We start from the raw sequence: 17,040 nt of genomic DNA on the forward strand, positions 1-17,040 counted from the left end.
AGCAGGAGACACAGGCAGACAGAGTGAGACAGAAACGGAGAGAATGTGTGTGAGAGGGGTAAAAGTTAGAGGGTGAGGAAGAGAGAGAGAAAGAATGGAAGGGGGAGTGAAAGAGAGAGAAAGGGAAGGGAAATGAAAGAGAAAGGTAGTCAATGATAATGTATGAGCTGCCTTTTCTGATCTGTAGCAGCTGGGAGGGGAGTAGTGGTGCATTTAAAGAGAAGATTATTATGTCAAGACTCAGTAATACCTCTGTGAACACTCGACTTCAGTTGTGCATGTGCTAACTTTTTTACTTCTGTGTGTGTGTGTGTGTGTGTGTGTGTGTGTGTGTGTGTGTGTGTGTGTGTGTGTGTGTGTGTGTGTGTGTGTGTGTGTGTGTGTGTGTGTGTGTGTGTGTGTGTGTGTGTGTGTGACTGGCTCTGATTTCCCCTATGATGAGAATAGATGCATCCAGACATCGCAAGCACCACTGCCCTCCCTTTCCTACTCCCTGGTCATATTCCCTCCCTCCCTCCCTCCCTCCCTCCCTCCCTCCCTCCTACTCTTTGGCCTTGTTCCTCAGTGCTTGCTCTCCTTCCCCCACACTCCTCTATATTTTTCTCTTTCCCTTGTGCCTCTCTCTTTCTCTCCACTTTCTTTCTCCTCCACACTACCTCTGAGTTATCATGCCAATTCTCCTCCTCTCTCCCTATCCTTCACCTTCACCTTCACCTTCCTCTCCCTCTATCCCTTAACTCTCTCCCTCACTCACACTCTGTCCCACCTTCTCCCAATGCCTGTCCCTTTTTGCCTCTCTTCCTTTGTCTCCTACCCCTCTCTCTTTCTTCTCCCACCACGCCCACCTCTCGCCCAACCTCTATTTCCTACAGACCTACCGGTACATTGCGAGTGTCAGCAGTGGTGGAGATAAACCGGGTAAATTGAATGTGGATTTACTTCACTATATCGATATTGGATCAGCTAGCTGATGCTCCTTCTGAAGTCCCCCTGTTCTTTATATCTGCTGGCTTTTTTGTTGTGTTCTGTGGGTTCCTGCCTGTGCTAGACTAGTTGTTTCAAGATATTTATAACTAACCCCATCTTTGGTTGTTTTCTGGCTAACTACTTAGCAATGTCGACCGTGGTGGTTGGCTAGCTAGGCTAGTTAGCTGGCTAGGCTAGCTAGCAGGCTAAAATAACTAACTTTAGTTATAACTAACTTTGGTTAGATTCTAATTCCGAATCCTGCCTTCCACTGGTCATACTAAGCCATCAAAAGTCCTCCGGGGTGAAATGAGCATCGCATACAGTAGACATGTGCATGGTTCCCATTCTCCAATCTGCTCGTTTCAACCGGACAAACCATTCCGACTTCAAAGCCTGCTACTCGTTTTTGGGCCACAAATGAGTGGGCCACAAATAAGTAGTAACCCAGTCCTTGTGGGTATTACTGCACTATGTGGGTATTACTGCACTAGTTACAAACAACAAAACTACTACAACACTCACTCGCTCGCTCAGCTTCCACTATCAAATGCACAGGAGAGAAAGTTGCAGTTTTTCCACATTCATTTACATGGTTTCTTCTTTGTGGATGTACATTGTAGCTCACCAGCGCCAACACTTGGTTTGGAATGTAATTACATGCTAGCATGGCTAGTAGTGAACATTAGCCAGCTGGAATTAGCTAGGTAGCAACGGTTCTCCATATGACTTTGAGAATTAGTTCATTGTGGGTAGTTCCAACAATATCCGGAAATAAGCTAAGAAATATGTAAAAACGCTAAAACATAACTATGTTTGTAGTTATAGGTAACTATATAGATTGTGACTACAACTACGTTACTAAGTCTTTGACCAAACTGTGTTGTTACTTTGGTGAGTAAAAACTCATGCTTCCTACTCTTTAATACCTGTGTGTCTGTGTGTGTTTACCATTTCCCTCCCAAACCACACCCCCAAGTCATGAGCAAACAAACCCAACTGTTATCATACGGATCAGTAGAAATCTGAGATTTTCTTACAGCTTTACAAAGTGTTATTTAGTGTTGACAACAACAGCCTCTCTGCCTAAAGCCAGTCTACTCTGTGTTGACTTTTTAATAGCCTAATTAAATACCTAGATGAAAGCCTCTACCCTGGGACCATCAGCTCTACATTCTACAGGCCTGTATACACAACAGTACACTAAACAAAGGAACAACTATTAATGATGCTGATGGTTACAGATTGATTCAGTTGATTTTGGTGTTAATGGTTATGATGATTGTAAACACAGGCCTAAGTGATATTAATGATGCAGGGAGCTACAGCAGAAGTATTTATCCTAGGCTCAGCCTTCATGGATTGATTTATACAGGGGGTGTGTGTGTGTGTGTGTGTGTGTGTGTGTGTGTGTGTGTGTGTGTGTGTGTGTGTGTGTGTGTGTGTGTGTGTGTTTGTGCACATGAGCAAGATTGCTTGCCTATATCTGCATAGATGCATGTACATACAGTGCCTTCAGAAGGTATTTACACCCCTTGACTTTTTCCATATTTTGTTGTGTTACAAATTGGGATTAAAATGGATATAATTGTATTTTTATTTCAACGATCTACACAAAATACTCTGTAATGTCAAAGTGGAAGAAAAATTATATATATTTTTTAAGATGAATGAAACTAAAACACTAATATATCTTGATTAGATAAGTATTCAACCCCCTCAGTCAATACATGTTAGAATTACCTTTGGCAGCGATTACAGCTGTGAGTCTTTCTGGGTAAGTCTCTAAGAGCTTTGCATATCTGGATTGTACAATATTTGCCTATTATTTTTTTTAAATTCTACAAGCTCTGCCAAGTTGGTTGTTGATCATTGCTAGACAGTCTTGCCACAGATTTTCAAGATTTTAAGTCAAAACTGTAACTAGACCACGCAGGAACATTCAATGTCGTCTTGGTAAGCAACTCCGGTGTATATTTGATCTTGTGTTTTAGGTTATTGTCCTACTGGTTGTCCTAGTGGTACTCAGTGATGTGTTGTGTTAGATTTGCCCTGAACATAATGCTTTGCATTCAGGATAAAAAGTGTATTTCTTTGACACATTTTTTACAGTATTGCTTTAGTGCCTTATTGCAAGCAGAATGCATGTTTTGGAATATTTTTATTCTGTACATCCTCAGTTGTCTCCTATCACAGCCATTAAACTATGTAACTGTTTTAATGTCACCATTGGCCTCATGCTGAAATCCCTGAGCGTTTTCCTTCCTCTCTGGCAACTGAGTTAGGAAGGACACCTGTATCTTTGTAGTAACTGGGTGAATTGATAGACCAAGTCTAATTAATAACCTCAACATGCTCAAAGTGATATTCAATGTCTACTTTTTTTTTTACCCATCTACCAATAGGTGCCCTTCTTTGTGAGGCATGGAAAACCTCCCTGGTCTTTGTACGTGAATCTTGAAATTCACTACTCGACTGAGGGACCTTACAGATAATTGTATGCGTGGGGTACAGTGATGGGGTAATCATTCAAAAATCATGTTAACCACTATTATTTCACACAGAGCAGTAGCGGTGTGTGGATAAAATCACTGGGGAAGCCAAGCCAAGCCAGTAAAAAAGCCATATTACACCCTATGTTGTGACAATTGTGTTGTTTGCTCTATAACCCATTCGTTCATACGCCACTGTGATATACCATAAGACCGAGACAACAAAAAGACAGTCACACAGAGGAGGAATAAATGTGTTTCTTACAAAACCTGGAGAGCAACATTCCTGTCACGTCCTGACCAGCAGATGGAGCTGTTGTTGTAGTTTTGGGGTCAGGACGTGGCAGTCTTGTGTGTGTGATTGTTCTGTGTTGGTCTTGTGACTCCTGATCAGGAACAGCTGGGGATCGTTGTTCCTGATTGGGAGTCATATATGTAGGAGTATGTTTGTCACTTGGTTTTGTGGGTAGTTGTTTTTGCACTGCGTATTGTGTGCCTGCAAAACTGTTCCTGTCTTATATATTGTTTGAATTGTGAAGTGGATGCTCTACTCCTTTATTTTTATTAAAGATGAGTATTCACATACCTGCTGCGCCTTGGTCCATTTTTACAGAAGACAGCCGTTACAGAACTACCCACCACCAAAGGACCAAGCAGCAGAAGAGGAGGAAGCCACAGGAGAGAAAAAGGGAACAATGGACATGGGAGGACGTCCTGGACGGCAAGGGAGCCTACACCTGGGAAGAGATCCTGGCCGGAAGGGATCGCCTCCCATGGGAACAGGTGGAGGCACTCAGGAGAGTGGAGGCAGCTGGACAGAGGAACCATCGGGAAAGTTACGCTGGAACACGGTTGGCTAGGAAACCCGAGAGGCAGCCCCAAGATTTTTTTTGGGGGGGGCACACGGGTAGCTTGGCCAGGCCAGGGAAGAGCCGTAAGCCAGCTACCCGTGACTACAGGGAGGTGCGTACGAGGTGGAGGGCGCCATGTTACGCTGAGGTGCGCACCATCTCGCCTATACGGACGCACAGCCCAGTGCGCCCAGTACCAGCGCCCCGCAGGTGCCAGGGCAAGGGGAGCATCGAGCCGGAAGGGGTGATGCCAACCCTGCACTCAAGACCGCCAGTGCGCCCTTTCGGTCCGGTGTTTCCCGCCAGACGCACTAGCATGGAGGTGCGTGTCTCCGGGCTGGCACGTCCTATACCAGCCCCGCGCATCAGGAGTCTAGTGTGTCAACCCAGCCTCGCCAGTCAACAGTCGTCAGAGCTGCCCGCCAGTCAACAGTCGTCAGAGCTGCCCGCCAGTCAACAGTCGTCAGAGCTGCCCGCCAGTCAACAGTCGTCAGAGAGGTCAGACTGCCCTGAACTGCCGGAGTGGCCGGACTGCCCTGAACTGCCGGAGTGGCCGGACTGCCCTGAACTGCCGGAGTGGCCGGACTGCCCTGAACTGCCGGAGTGGCCGGACTGCCCTGAACTGCCGGAGTGGCCGGACTGCCCTGAACTGCCGGAGTGGCCGGACTGCCCTGAACTGCCGGAGTGGCCGGACTGCCCTGAACTGCCGGAGTGGCCGGACTGCCCTGAACTGCCGGAGTGGCCGGACTGCCCTGAACTGCCGGAGTGGCCGGACTGCCCTGAACTGCCGGAGTGGCCGGACTGCCCTGAACTGCCGGAGTGGCCGGACTGCCCTGAACTGCCGGAGTGGCCGGACTGCCCTGAACTGCCGGAGTGGCCGGGCGGGCCTGAACTGCCGGAGTGGCCGGACTGCCCTGAACTGCCGGAGTGGCCGGACTGCCCTGTTCTGCCGGAGTGGCCGGACTGCCCTGTTCTGCCGGAGTGGCCGGACTGCCCTGTTCTGCCGGAGTGGCCGGACTGCCCTGTTCTGCCGGAGTGGCCGGACTGCCCTGTTCTGCCGGAGTGGCCGGACTGCCCTGTTCTGCCGGAGTGGCCGGACTGCCCTGTTCTGCCGGAGTGGCCGGACTGCCCTGTTCTGCCGGAGTGGCCGGACTGCCCTGTTCTGCCGGAGTGGCCGGACTGCCCTGTTCTGCCAGAGTGGCCGGACTGCCCTGTTCTGCCAGAGTGGCCGGACTGCCCTGTTCTGCCAGAGTGGCCGGACTGCCCTGTTCTGCCAGAGTGGCCGGACTGCCCTGTTCTGCCAGAGTGGCCGGACTGCCCTGTTCTGCCAGAGTGGCCGGACTGCCCTGTTCTGCCAGAGTGGCCGGACTGCCCTGTTCTGCCAGAGTGGCCGGACTGCCCTGTTCTGCCAGAGTGGCCGGACTGCCCTGTTCTGCCAGACTGCCCTGTTCTGCCAGAGTGGCCAGACTGCCCGGTTCTGCCAGAGGTGCCCGCCTGCCCTGATCTGCCAGGGTGCCCGGCCTGTCAGGATCAGCCCGAGTGGTCCTCCTGCCCTCCGGTCCAGCCCGAGTGGTCCTCCTGCCCTCCGGTCCAGCCCGAGGGGCCGTCCTGCTCCCCGGCCCAGCCCGAGGGGCCGTCCTGCCCCCCGGCCCAGCCCGAGGGGCCCTCCTGCTCCCCGGCCCAGCCCGAGGGGCCCTCCTGTCCTCCGGCCCGGCTCGAGGGGTCCGTCTGCCTGGCGCAGCTATCGGCTCCACCGAAGTGGGCGACGCCGAGGGTGGAGCAGGGTCCACGTCCTGCACCGGAGCCACCTCCAGGATAGGTGGGTTGGGGAGGGAGGGTGTAGCACAGTGCCGTCGTTGACGGCAGCCACCCTCCCTTCCCTCCCTTATTGTTTAGGGGTTATTGTTTATGGGGTTTGTTGGGGATTTTGTTTGTTGGTGTTTTTTCGTTGTTAGGTGCATTCCGGGGTCTGCACCTTGAGGGGGGGGTACTGTCACGTCCTGACCAGCAGATGGAGCTGTTGTTGTAGTTTTGGGGTCAGGACGTGGCAGTCTTGTGTGTGTGATTGTTCTGTGTTGGTCTTGTGACTCCTGATCAGGAACAGCTGGGGATCGTTGTTCCTGATTGGGAGTCATATATGTAGGAGTATGTTTGTCACTTGGTTTTGTGGGTAGTTGTTTTTGCACTGCGTATTGTGTGCCTGCAAAACTGTTCCTGTCTTATATATTGTTTGAATTGTGAAGTGGATGCTCTACTCCTTTATTTTTATTAAAGATGAGTATTCACATACCTGCTGCGCCTTGGTACATTTTTACAGAAGACAGCCGTTACAATTCCCCTGTCCGGGGAAGTCCACAAAGCAAATATTGCTTGTAACAAACAGTTACGTGACCTACAGCATGGTCAAGCAAGTTAATGTTTTCGACAGTTAACTAAACAACTACTGCTTTAGAACCACTGAGTTACTGCAAGTCAGCACAAAGACAACAGGAGCACTGCCTCTGCTATTCAAGCACCATTTCAACATCATCAAACAACTAGACTATATATGCTTAGTTTAATGTAGTGAAGACAAACTTAAAGATACCAAAATCAATTGAGTCCAATCAATGTTCCTAAATATCATGTGTATGTTCATGGTACTGATTTCTATGTATGTATGTATGTGTGTGTGTGTGCGTGCGTGCACAAGTAAAAAAAAAAAGGTTGACCCACCCTACCTGTAGACTAGATGAAAGCCAATGCCATCCTCCTCTCTTTCATTTTGGCAAAATGGTCTATGGCTCTATCATAGAGTACACTTTTAGCTCGGTAGCCTAGGACAACAAAAACTAACTTCCTTGCATGGGCAACAATGAACCAGCTAAGTTAACTTGAACCTACTAGGCTACATATTGAACTTCAATCGTCTCATAATCTTCGCCGTCATAATCATTGGCCTGAACAGAGAATTAAGTCAAAACCACAAGTCCAAATCCCCATCTCCATCTATGGCTTAGGAAAGGGTCTGATTTAGCAAGCTGGCTACTGCAGGACAACAACACAGCCAGACCAGAAACACATGTTTACTCCTGAACATATATTATTTTGGCTTGCCATAACAAAGGGGTTGAATACTTACTAATTCAAAACATTTCAGATTTACATTGTTATTAACTTGTAATCATTTAAAAAAACAAAATTCCCCTTTGACATTGTGGGGTACTGTGTATAGATCAGTGGCACGAAATCTAAATGTAATACATTTTAAATTTGGGCTTTGGAAAATGTGTAAAAAGCCAAGGGGTGTGAATTCTTTCTGAAGGCACTGTATGTCACAGACGTCAGAATGAGTAGACCAAAGCGCAGCATTTATAGTGCTCATTTTTTAACTTTTAATGAAGACACTCGAACCAAAACAATAAAACGACTGACAACAGTTCCGTAAGGTACACTGACAAAACGGAAAACAACTACCCACAAAACCCAAAGGAAAAACAGGCTGCCTAAGTATGGCCTCCAATCAGAGACAACGATAGACACCTGCCTCTGATTGGAAACCATACCCGGCCAAAACATAGAAAACAAAACATAGAAATACAAAACAGAATGCCCACCCACCTATCACACCCTGGCCTAGCTAAACAGAGAAAACACAGCTCTCCTAGGTCAGAGCGTGACAGTATGAGTGTCCACACTATGGAGCTGTCTGGTGGGGTCCACTCTGCATTGACCCTTCAATGCCATACAACACTCCTTCCATGGCCTCCAACTGCTCTTAAACGCTAGTAAAACTAAATGCATGCAATTCAACCGATCGCTGCCCGCACCCGCCCGCCCGACTAGCATCACTACTCTGGACAATTGCGACTTAGAATATGTGGACAACAACAAATACCTAGGTGTCTGGTTAGACTGTAAACTCTCCTTCCAGACTCATATTAAGCATCTCCAATCCAAAATTAAATCTATTTCGCAACAAAGCCTCCTTCACTCACGCTGCCAAACATACCCTCGTAAAACTGACGATCCTACCGATCCTCGACTTCGGTGATGTCATTTACAAAATAGCCTCCAACACTCTACTCAACAAACTGGATGCAGTCTATCACAGTACCATCTGTTTTGTCACCAAAGCCCCATATACCACACATCACTGCGACCTGTATGCTCTAGTCGGCTGGCCCTTGCTACACATTTGTAGCCAAACCCACTGGCTCCAGGTCATCTATAAGTCTTTGCTAGGTAAACCTCCGCCTTATCTCAGCTCACTGGTCACCATAACAACACCCACCCGTAGCACACGCTCCAGCAGGTATATCTCACTGGTCATCCCCAAAGCCAACACCTCCTTTGGCCGCCTTTCCTCCCAGTTCTCTGCTGGCAATGACTGGAATGAATTGCAAAAATTGCTGAAGTTGGAGACTTATATCTCCCTCACTAACTTTAACTTCCCTGGGCTAGCGTCCCACCCTAGTCAACAGCCAGTGGAATCGCGTGGCGCGAAATACAAATACCTCAAAAATGCTATAACTTCAATTTCTCAAACATATGACTATTTTACACCATTTTAAAGACAAGACTCTCGTTAATCTAACCACATTGTCCGATTTCAAAAAGGCTTTACAGCGAAAGCAAAACATTAGATTATGTCAGGAGAGTACCCTGCCAAAAATAATCACACAGCCATTTTTAAAGCAAGCATATATGTAACAAAAACCAAAACCACAGCTAAATGCAGCACTAACCTTTGATGATCTTCATCAGATTACACTCCTAGGACATTATGTTATACAATACATGCATGTTTTGTTCAATCAAGTTCATATTTATATCAAAAACCGGCTTTTTACATTAGCATGTGATGTTCAGAACTAGCATACCCACTGAAAACTTCCGGTGAATTTACTAAATTACTCATGATAAACGTTCACAAAATACATAACAATTATTTAAAGAATTATAGATACAGAACTCCTTTATGCAATCGCTGTGTCAGATTTTAAAATAGCTTTTCGGCGAAAGCACATTTTGCAATATTCTGAGTACATAGCTCGGCCATCACGGCTAGCTATTTTGACACCCACCAAGTTTGGGACTCACTAAACTCAGAATTACTATTAGAAAAATTGGATTACTTTTGCTGTTCTTCGTCAGAATGCACTCCCAGGACTTCTACTTCAACAACAAATGTTGTTTTGGTTCCAAATAATCCATAGTTATATTCAAATAGCTCCGTTTTGTTTGTGCGTTCAGGTCACTATCCGAAGGGTGACGCACGAGCACATTTCGTGACAAAAAATTTCCAAATATTCCATTACCGTACTTAGAATCATGTCAAACGCTGTTTAAAATCAATTTTTATGCTATTTTTTCTCATAAAATAGCGATAATATTCCAACCGGGCAACGTTGTATTCATTCAAAGGCTGAAATATTTTTTTTTTGAATTCTCGTGAACGCGCATCTCAGTCTCACTGTCCCCAGGCTGACCACTCACAAACTCTCCTGCTGTTCTTCGCCCAGAGACACCCCATTCCACTTTCTGGCGGCTTTAGAGAGCCAATGGGAGCCTTAGAAAGTGTCACGTTACAGCACAGATGCTGTATTTTTGATAGAGATGCAACAGAAAGACAACAAATTGTCAGACAGGGCACTTCCTGTATGGAATCTTCTCAGGTTCTGGCCTGCCATATAGGTTCTGTTATACTCACAGACACCATTCAAACAGTTTTAGAAACTTTAGAGTGTTTTCTATCCAAATCTACTAATTATATGCATATTCTCGTTTCTGGGCAAGAGTAGTAACCAGTTTAAATTGGGTACGTTTTTTATCCGGCCGTGCAAATACTGCCCCCTACCCCCAACAGGTTAAGCATCAGCTATCTGAGCAGCTTACCGATCGCTGCAGCTGTACACAGAACATCTGTATAGCCCATCCAACTACCTACCTCATCCCCATATTGTTTTTATTTACTTTTTTGCTCTTTTGCACACCAGTGTTTCTACTTGCACATCCTCATCTGCACATCTATCACTCCAGTGTTAATTTGCTAAATTGTAATTACTTCACTACTATGGCCTATTTATTTATTGCCTTACCTCCTTACTCCATTTGCAGACACTGTATATAGATTTCTCTATTGTGTTATTGACTGTACTTTTGTTGATCCGATGTGTAACTCTGTGTTGTTGTTTTTTGTCGCACTGCTTTGCTTTATCTTGGCCAGGTTGCAGTTGTAAATGAGAACTTGTTCACAACTGGCCAATCTTGTTAAATAAAGGTGATATACATTTATTTATTTATTAAATTGACGTGTTTCTGTTGTTGAGTAAATGACTGGTTAATCAAGTGGAGGGAAACAAACACCAGAGGTCTGCTATACCTGTCTGTAATCTCTATCTCCTCACCCTAATCACATTGCACTCGAGGGACACTGCCTGTGTTTATACTGTATGTGTATGAGTGTGTGTTCAGCATTTGATTGCGTGCATGTGTGTGTGTGTCTTAGCCTCAGTAGAATGACTCTGTTTAAGATAAGGCTTAATTAATGTTGCTCTCTCCACAACAGGGAGGGGAGTCTCTCCCCCTCTCTCTTCCCCCCCCCCCCTCTCTATTGCTCCCTCTCCCCCCTCTCTCTCTATCACTCTCTCTCCCCGCCCTCTCTCCCTCCCTCTTTCCCCTCATACTCAAGTATCTCTACTGTTAACTCATCCAGTTGTCACCCACAACACCCATATTCTCTGTATGACGTGTGTGTGTTTGGTGTGTGTGCGTGCCTGTGTATAATGCCATCCCTGTGTGATATGAGGTCAGTGGTGAGCTCCTCTCGTCATCTCTGTATTTGGTTCTGCTGTGTCCTCAGATTCATGCTCCTCTCTTAGACCCCTGCCCTCCCCTGTCCCCCTTCACTCCCTTAGCCCCCGGCTGTGGATAAAGTTACCCTCTCTTCACCACACACACACACACACACACACACACACACACACACACACACACACACACACACACACACACACACACACACACACACACACACACACACACACACACACACACACACACACACACTTCTTGGCAGCTCTCTCTTTGCCTGGGCAGACTCTATAAGCCCTGAGCCCCAGCCAGGCTCCTGTTGCTGTGAAAAATAAATTGACACACTCCCACTAACCCCCCCCTGCCTGCTGGAGCTAATGGGCTAACCCAGTGCTTCCTCTGTCCACCCCCGCTGCAGAGGGACAGATGGTACATACTGTTGGTGCTGCTCTAACTGCTCTGTCATTGATTCAGTAGTAACACAGTCGTCAGTCCACAGCCTGCCTGCCTGCAGAGAGAGAGCCAAAACAGGAAGAGAGAAAGAGAGGACATAAGGAGAGAGGAAAAGAGAGTGATTGTGAGCGAGAGAAGCAGGGAAAGCATCCAGCCATCTGTCTGTCTCCAGTCTGAAAGCCACAGCCGCCCTCTTTTGTTTGGCGTCCCTGATATGACCCTGTTTAAAAGTGAGCACCATCGCAGCCCACGATGTGAGTATGCCAGGCTATAGATACCCCTCTATGTGTGTCTGTGTCAGTATGTTTCAGTGTGTATGTACGCATCTCCTACTCACTCTCTCTCCGCTTATACCTCCCTTCTACCTTATACCTCCCTCCCTGTTTTTGTCTCTCCCCGTCTATCCCTTTCTTCACGCCCCTTTTTCTACTTTTCACTCCCCTTTCTTTCACATCTCTTTTCTCCTTCCTCACTACTTTCTCTTGGTTTCTCTCCCACTGCCTCTCTATTCCCTAAATCCCTCCGTCCCTATTTCCCCGCTCCTTACTCTATCCCCCCTTTCTCTCTCCCTCTGGTATTTCCTCATGCCGACCCATACGCCTAGCGAAGGATAACCCTGTCTAATGGAACGAGAGACAGAAGGAGAGAGAGAGAAGGAGTGAGTGAGGTAGTGAAAGGATCCTGAGTTGAGGTGACAGGAACTTGGCTGTTTACTCTCCGAACACAGCTGAGCTTAGCCAAGGACTGGAGAGGTGTGTTTGAATGGACGTGAGCGTGATGAGAGCGTGTTATGTGTCTGTCATTTATCTGGGTGTGGGTGCTTGCGAGAGCGAGAGATAGAGAAAGAGAGAGACAGACAGAGAGGTAGAAAGAGATCACTTATGTGTGTCCACATACATGTTACAGTATGTGTGAGCATGGGTGCATGAGATTGCATTATGACAGATGTCCGCAACTGTGATAGTGTGTTGGCTAACAGAGTGGTGTTGGATTTGGACTCTCTGAGGCATCAGGCTGTGTGCTTGACAGGCTCTCCTGCAGTGCTAGACTGTGTGAATCGATCCTGTGGTTCAGCCAAGACCAGAGCAGCCCAGGAGGAAGTATAAGGTCACAGGGTCAGCTCTCTCTCACTGGAGCAGAGAGGACAGAGCGAGAGAGTCTTCAGGACCTGAGGAGTAGAGCTGAACCTTCTACCCAGCTGAGCCTTCACTAGGGTTGTCAATAACTGTGGAGAGGGGGATTACATCGGTGCACAGGGAAAGATGCTATTTCTATTGCACGTCTTAGTAACTGAATGCGTGTATGTAAAAAAAGAGAAAGGGCGAGGGGGGAGAAGACATTATTAAAAGCTAACTGCAGTCAAAAACATGATTCACCTGTGTTTTATCCAGAAAATGATGTCATGGCTTTAGAAGCTTCTGATAGGCTAATTGACATCATTTGAGTCAATTGGAGGTGTAGCTGTGGATGTATTTCAAGGCCTACCTTCAAACTCAGTGCCTCTTTGCTTGACATCATGGGAAAATCAAAAGAAATCAGCCAAGACCTCAGAAAAAAATGTGTAGACCTCCACAAGTCTGATTCATCCTTGGGAGCAATTTCCAAATGCCTGAAGGTACCACATTCATCTGTACAAACAATAGTACGCAAGTACAAACACCATGGGACCACGCAGCCATCATACCGCTCAGGAAGGGGACGCGTTCTGTCTCTTAGAGGTGAACGTACTTTGGTGTGAAAATTGCAAATAAATCCCATAACAACAACAGACCATTTTTTATTTAATAACTAGGCAAATCAGTGAAGAACAAATTCTTATTTTCAATGACAACCTAGGAACAGTGGGTTAACTACCTTGTTCAGGGGCAGAAGGACAGATTTTTACCTCGTCAGCTTGGGGATTTGATCTAGCAACCTTCCAGTTATTAGTCCAATGCTCTAACCACTAGGCTACCCTGCTGACCTTGTGAAGATGCCGGAGGAAACAAGTACAAAAGTATCTATATCCACAGTAAAACGAGTCCTATATTGACAAAACCTGAAAGGCCGCTCAGCAAGGAAAAAGCCACTGCTCCAAAACCGCCATAAAAAAGCAAGACTACGGATTGCAACCCAGCTGAGCCTTCAACCCAGCAACCCACCTGAGCCTTTTGTGAAGTACACCAGTCCCTCCTGCACTAAAGCACCCTCACAACAGGATGCTGCCACCCCCGTGCTTCACGGTTGGGATGGCACATGGGGACAAAGATCATACTTTTTGGAGAAATGTCCTCTGGTCTGATGAAGCAAAAAATATAACTGTTCGGCCATAATGACCATCATTATGTTTGGAGGAAAAACTGGGAGGCTTACAAGCCAAAGAACACCATCCCAACCGTGAAGCACGGGGGTGGCAGCATCCTGTTGTGAGGGTGCTTTGCTGCAGGAGGGACTGGTGCACTTCACAAAACAGATGGCATCATGAGTAAGGAAAGGTGCACTTCACAAAATAGATGGCATCATGAGGGATGGAAAATTATGTGAATATATTGAAGCAACATCTCAAGACATCAGTCAGGAAGTTAAAGCTTGGTCGCAAATGGGTCTTTCAAATGGACAATGACCCCAAGCATACTGCCAAAGTTGTGGCAAAATGCCTTAAGGACAATAAAGTCAAGTTATTGGAGTGGCCATCACAAAGCCCTGACCTCAATCCTATAGAAAAGTTGTTGGCAGAACTGAAAAAGAATGTTGAGCAAGGAGGCCTACAAACCTGACTCAGTTACACCAGCTCTGTCAGGAGGAATGGGCCCAAATTCACCCAACTTATTGTGGGAAGCTTGTGGAAGCCTGCCTGAATTGTTTGACCCAAGTTAAACAATTTAAAGGCAATGCTACCAAATACTAATTGAGTGTATGTAAACTTCTGACCCACTGGGAATGTGATGAAAGAAATTAAAGCTGAAATAAATTATTCTCCCCACTATTATTCTGACATTTCACATTCTTAAAATTAAGAGGTGATCCTAACTGACCTAAGACAGGGAAGATTTACTAGGATTACATGTCAGGAATTGTGAAAACTGAGTTTAAATGCACAGTTGAAGTCGGACGTTTACATACACCTTAGTCAAATACATTTTAACTCAGTTTTTCACAATTTCTGACATTTAATCCTTGTAAAAACTCCCCTGTCTTAGGTCAGTTAGAATCACCACTTTATTTTAAGAATGTGACATTTATTTCAGCTTTTATTTCTTTAATCACATTCCCAGTGGGTCAAAAGTTAACATACACTCCATGTGCATTTGCAAACCATTGTCTGGCTTTATTATGGCCGTTTTGGAGCAGTGACTTCTTCTTTGCTGAGCGGCCTTTCAGGTTATGTCGATATAGGACTCGTTTTACTGTGGATATAGATACTTTTGTACTTGTTTCCTCCAGCATCTTCACAACGTCCTTTGGTGTTGTTATGGGATTGATTTGTACTTTTCGCACCAAAGTGCGTTCCTCTCTAGGAGACCGAACGCGTCTCCTTCCTGAGCGGTATGACGGCTACGTGGTCCCATGGTGTTTATACTTGTTCATCTGTACAAACAGTACGCGTGGTACCTTCAGGCGTTTGGAAATTGCTTCCAAGGATGAACCAGACTTGTGGAGGTCTTGGCTGATTTCTTTTGATTTTCCCATGATGTCAAGCAAAGAGGCACTGAGTTTGAAGGTAGGCCTTGAAATACATCCACAGGTACACCTCCAATTGACTCAAATGATGTCAATTAGCCTATCAGAAGCTTCTAAAGCCATGACATCATTTTCTGAAATTTTCCAAGCTGTTTAAAGGCACAGTCAACTTAGTGTATGTAAACTTCTGACCTACTGGAATTGTGATACAGTGAATTATAAGTGAAATAATCTGTCTGTAAACAATTGTTGGAAAAATTACTTGTGTCATGCACAAAGTCGAAGTCCTAACCGACTTGCCAAAACTATAGTTTATTCCATGAAATTTGTGGAGTGGTTGAAACACGAGTTTTAGTGACTCCAACCTAAGTTTATGTAAACTTCTGTCTTCAAATGTATTTGGCTAAGGTGTATGTAAACTTCCGACGTCAACTGTATATACACTACCATTCAAAAGTTTGTGGTCACTTAGAATTGTCCTTGTTTTTGAAAGAGAAGCACATTTTTTGTCCATTAAAATTACAGATGCCTCACAAGTCCTGAACTGGCAGCTTCATTAAATTGTATCCTCAAAACCCCAGTCTCAAAGTCAACAGTGAAGAGGCGACTCAGCGATGCTGGCCTTCTAGGCAGAGTTGCAAAGAAGAATACACATCTCAGACTGGCCAATAAAAATGTAATTATAAGATGGGCAAAAGAACATAGACACTGAAGAGAGGAACTCTGCCTAGAAGGCCAGCACCCCTTTGTCGCCTCTTCACTGTTGACATTGAGACTGGTGTTTTGCGGGTACTATTTAATGAAGCTGCCAGTTGAGGACTTGTGAGGTGTCTGTTTCTCAAACTAGACACTCTAATGTACTTGTCCTCTTGCTCAGTTGTGCACCGGGGCCTCCCACTCCTCTTTCTATTCTGGTTAGAGCCATTTTGCGCTGTTCTGTGAAGGGAGTAGTACACAGCATTGTACGAGATCTTCAGTTTCTTGTCAACTTCTCGCATGGAATAGCCTTCATTTCTCAGAACAAGAATAGACTGACGAGATTCAGAAGGAAGTTCTTTGTTTCTGGCCATTTTAAGCCTGTAATCGAACCCACTAATGCTGATGCTCCAGATACTCAACTAGTCTAAAGAAGGCCAGTTGTATTGCTTCTTTAATCAGGAAAAACGTTTTAAACTGTGTTAACTTAATTGCAAAAGGGCTTTCTAATGATCAATAAGCCTTTTACAATGATAAACTTGGATTAGCTAACACAATGTGCCATTGGAACACAGGAGTGAAGGTTGCTGATAATGGGCCTCTGTATGCCTATGTAGATATTCCATAAAAAAATCTGCCATTTCCAGTTACAATAGTCATTTACAACATTAACAATGTCTACACTATTTCTGATCAATTTTATGTTATTTAATGGACAAAAAATGGTATTTTCTTTCAAAAACAAGGACATTTCTAAGTGACCTCAAACCTTTGAACGGTAGTGAATTTAACCTTTATTTAACTAGGCAAGTCAGTCAATAACAAATTCTTATGACACTGGGCCAATTGTGCACTGCCCTATTGGACTCCCAAACCAGGGTGCCTGTAGTGATGCCTCAAGCACTGAGATGCCGTGCCTTAAACCGCCGCCCACTCTGGAGCTTTAGCCAACATCCACATGGCAGTTGTTTTGACGATGTCTTAGGTGGAACTGCATTACAGCTGTCAAATCCACAAGTGGCTCTAGGCATTATACCTAAAGCGGACATTACCATTGGCGGCACGGTGTCGAATTAACAGCCTTGTTTACAAGTTGGAACACAGGAATTTGAGATATAATCTACACC

General features: G+C 45.7%; 1 protein-coding gene across 2 annotated transcripts in view; it reads left to right on the forward strand.

Moving 5' to 3' along the window:
- The first annotated feature begins 11,545 nt into the window (after positions 1 to 11,545).
- The window catches only part of LOC106562277 (RNA-binding Raly-like protein), an 80,661-nt gene continuing 75,166 nt past the window's right edge, over positions 11,546 to 17,040 (forward strand). The window contains exon 1 of one of the 2 annotated variants that reach the window (XM_014127048.3): positions 11,546 to 11,811. In XM_014127048.3, the coding sequence (XP_013982523.2) occupies positions 11,772 to 11,811 (40 nt within the window). In that variant the 5' untranslated portion in view covers positions 11,546 to 11,771. The remainder of the gene's footprint in view (positions 11,812 to 17,040) is intronic. The other variant, XM_045689179.2, reaches the window with a different exon arrangement.

This window comes from Salmo salar, chromosome 11, assembly GCF_965601325.2.
Source record: "Salmo salar chromosome 11, fSalSal1, whole genome shotgun sequence".
NCBI lineage: Eukaryota > Metazoa > Chordata > Actinopteri > Salmoniformes > Salmonidae > Salmo > Salmo salar.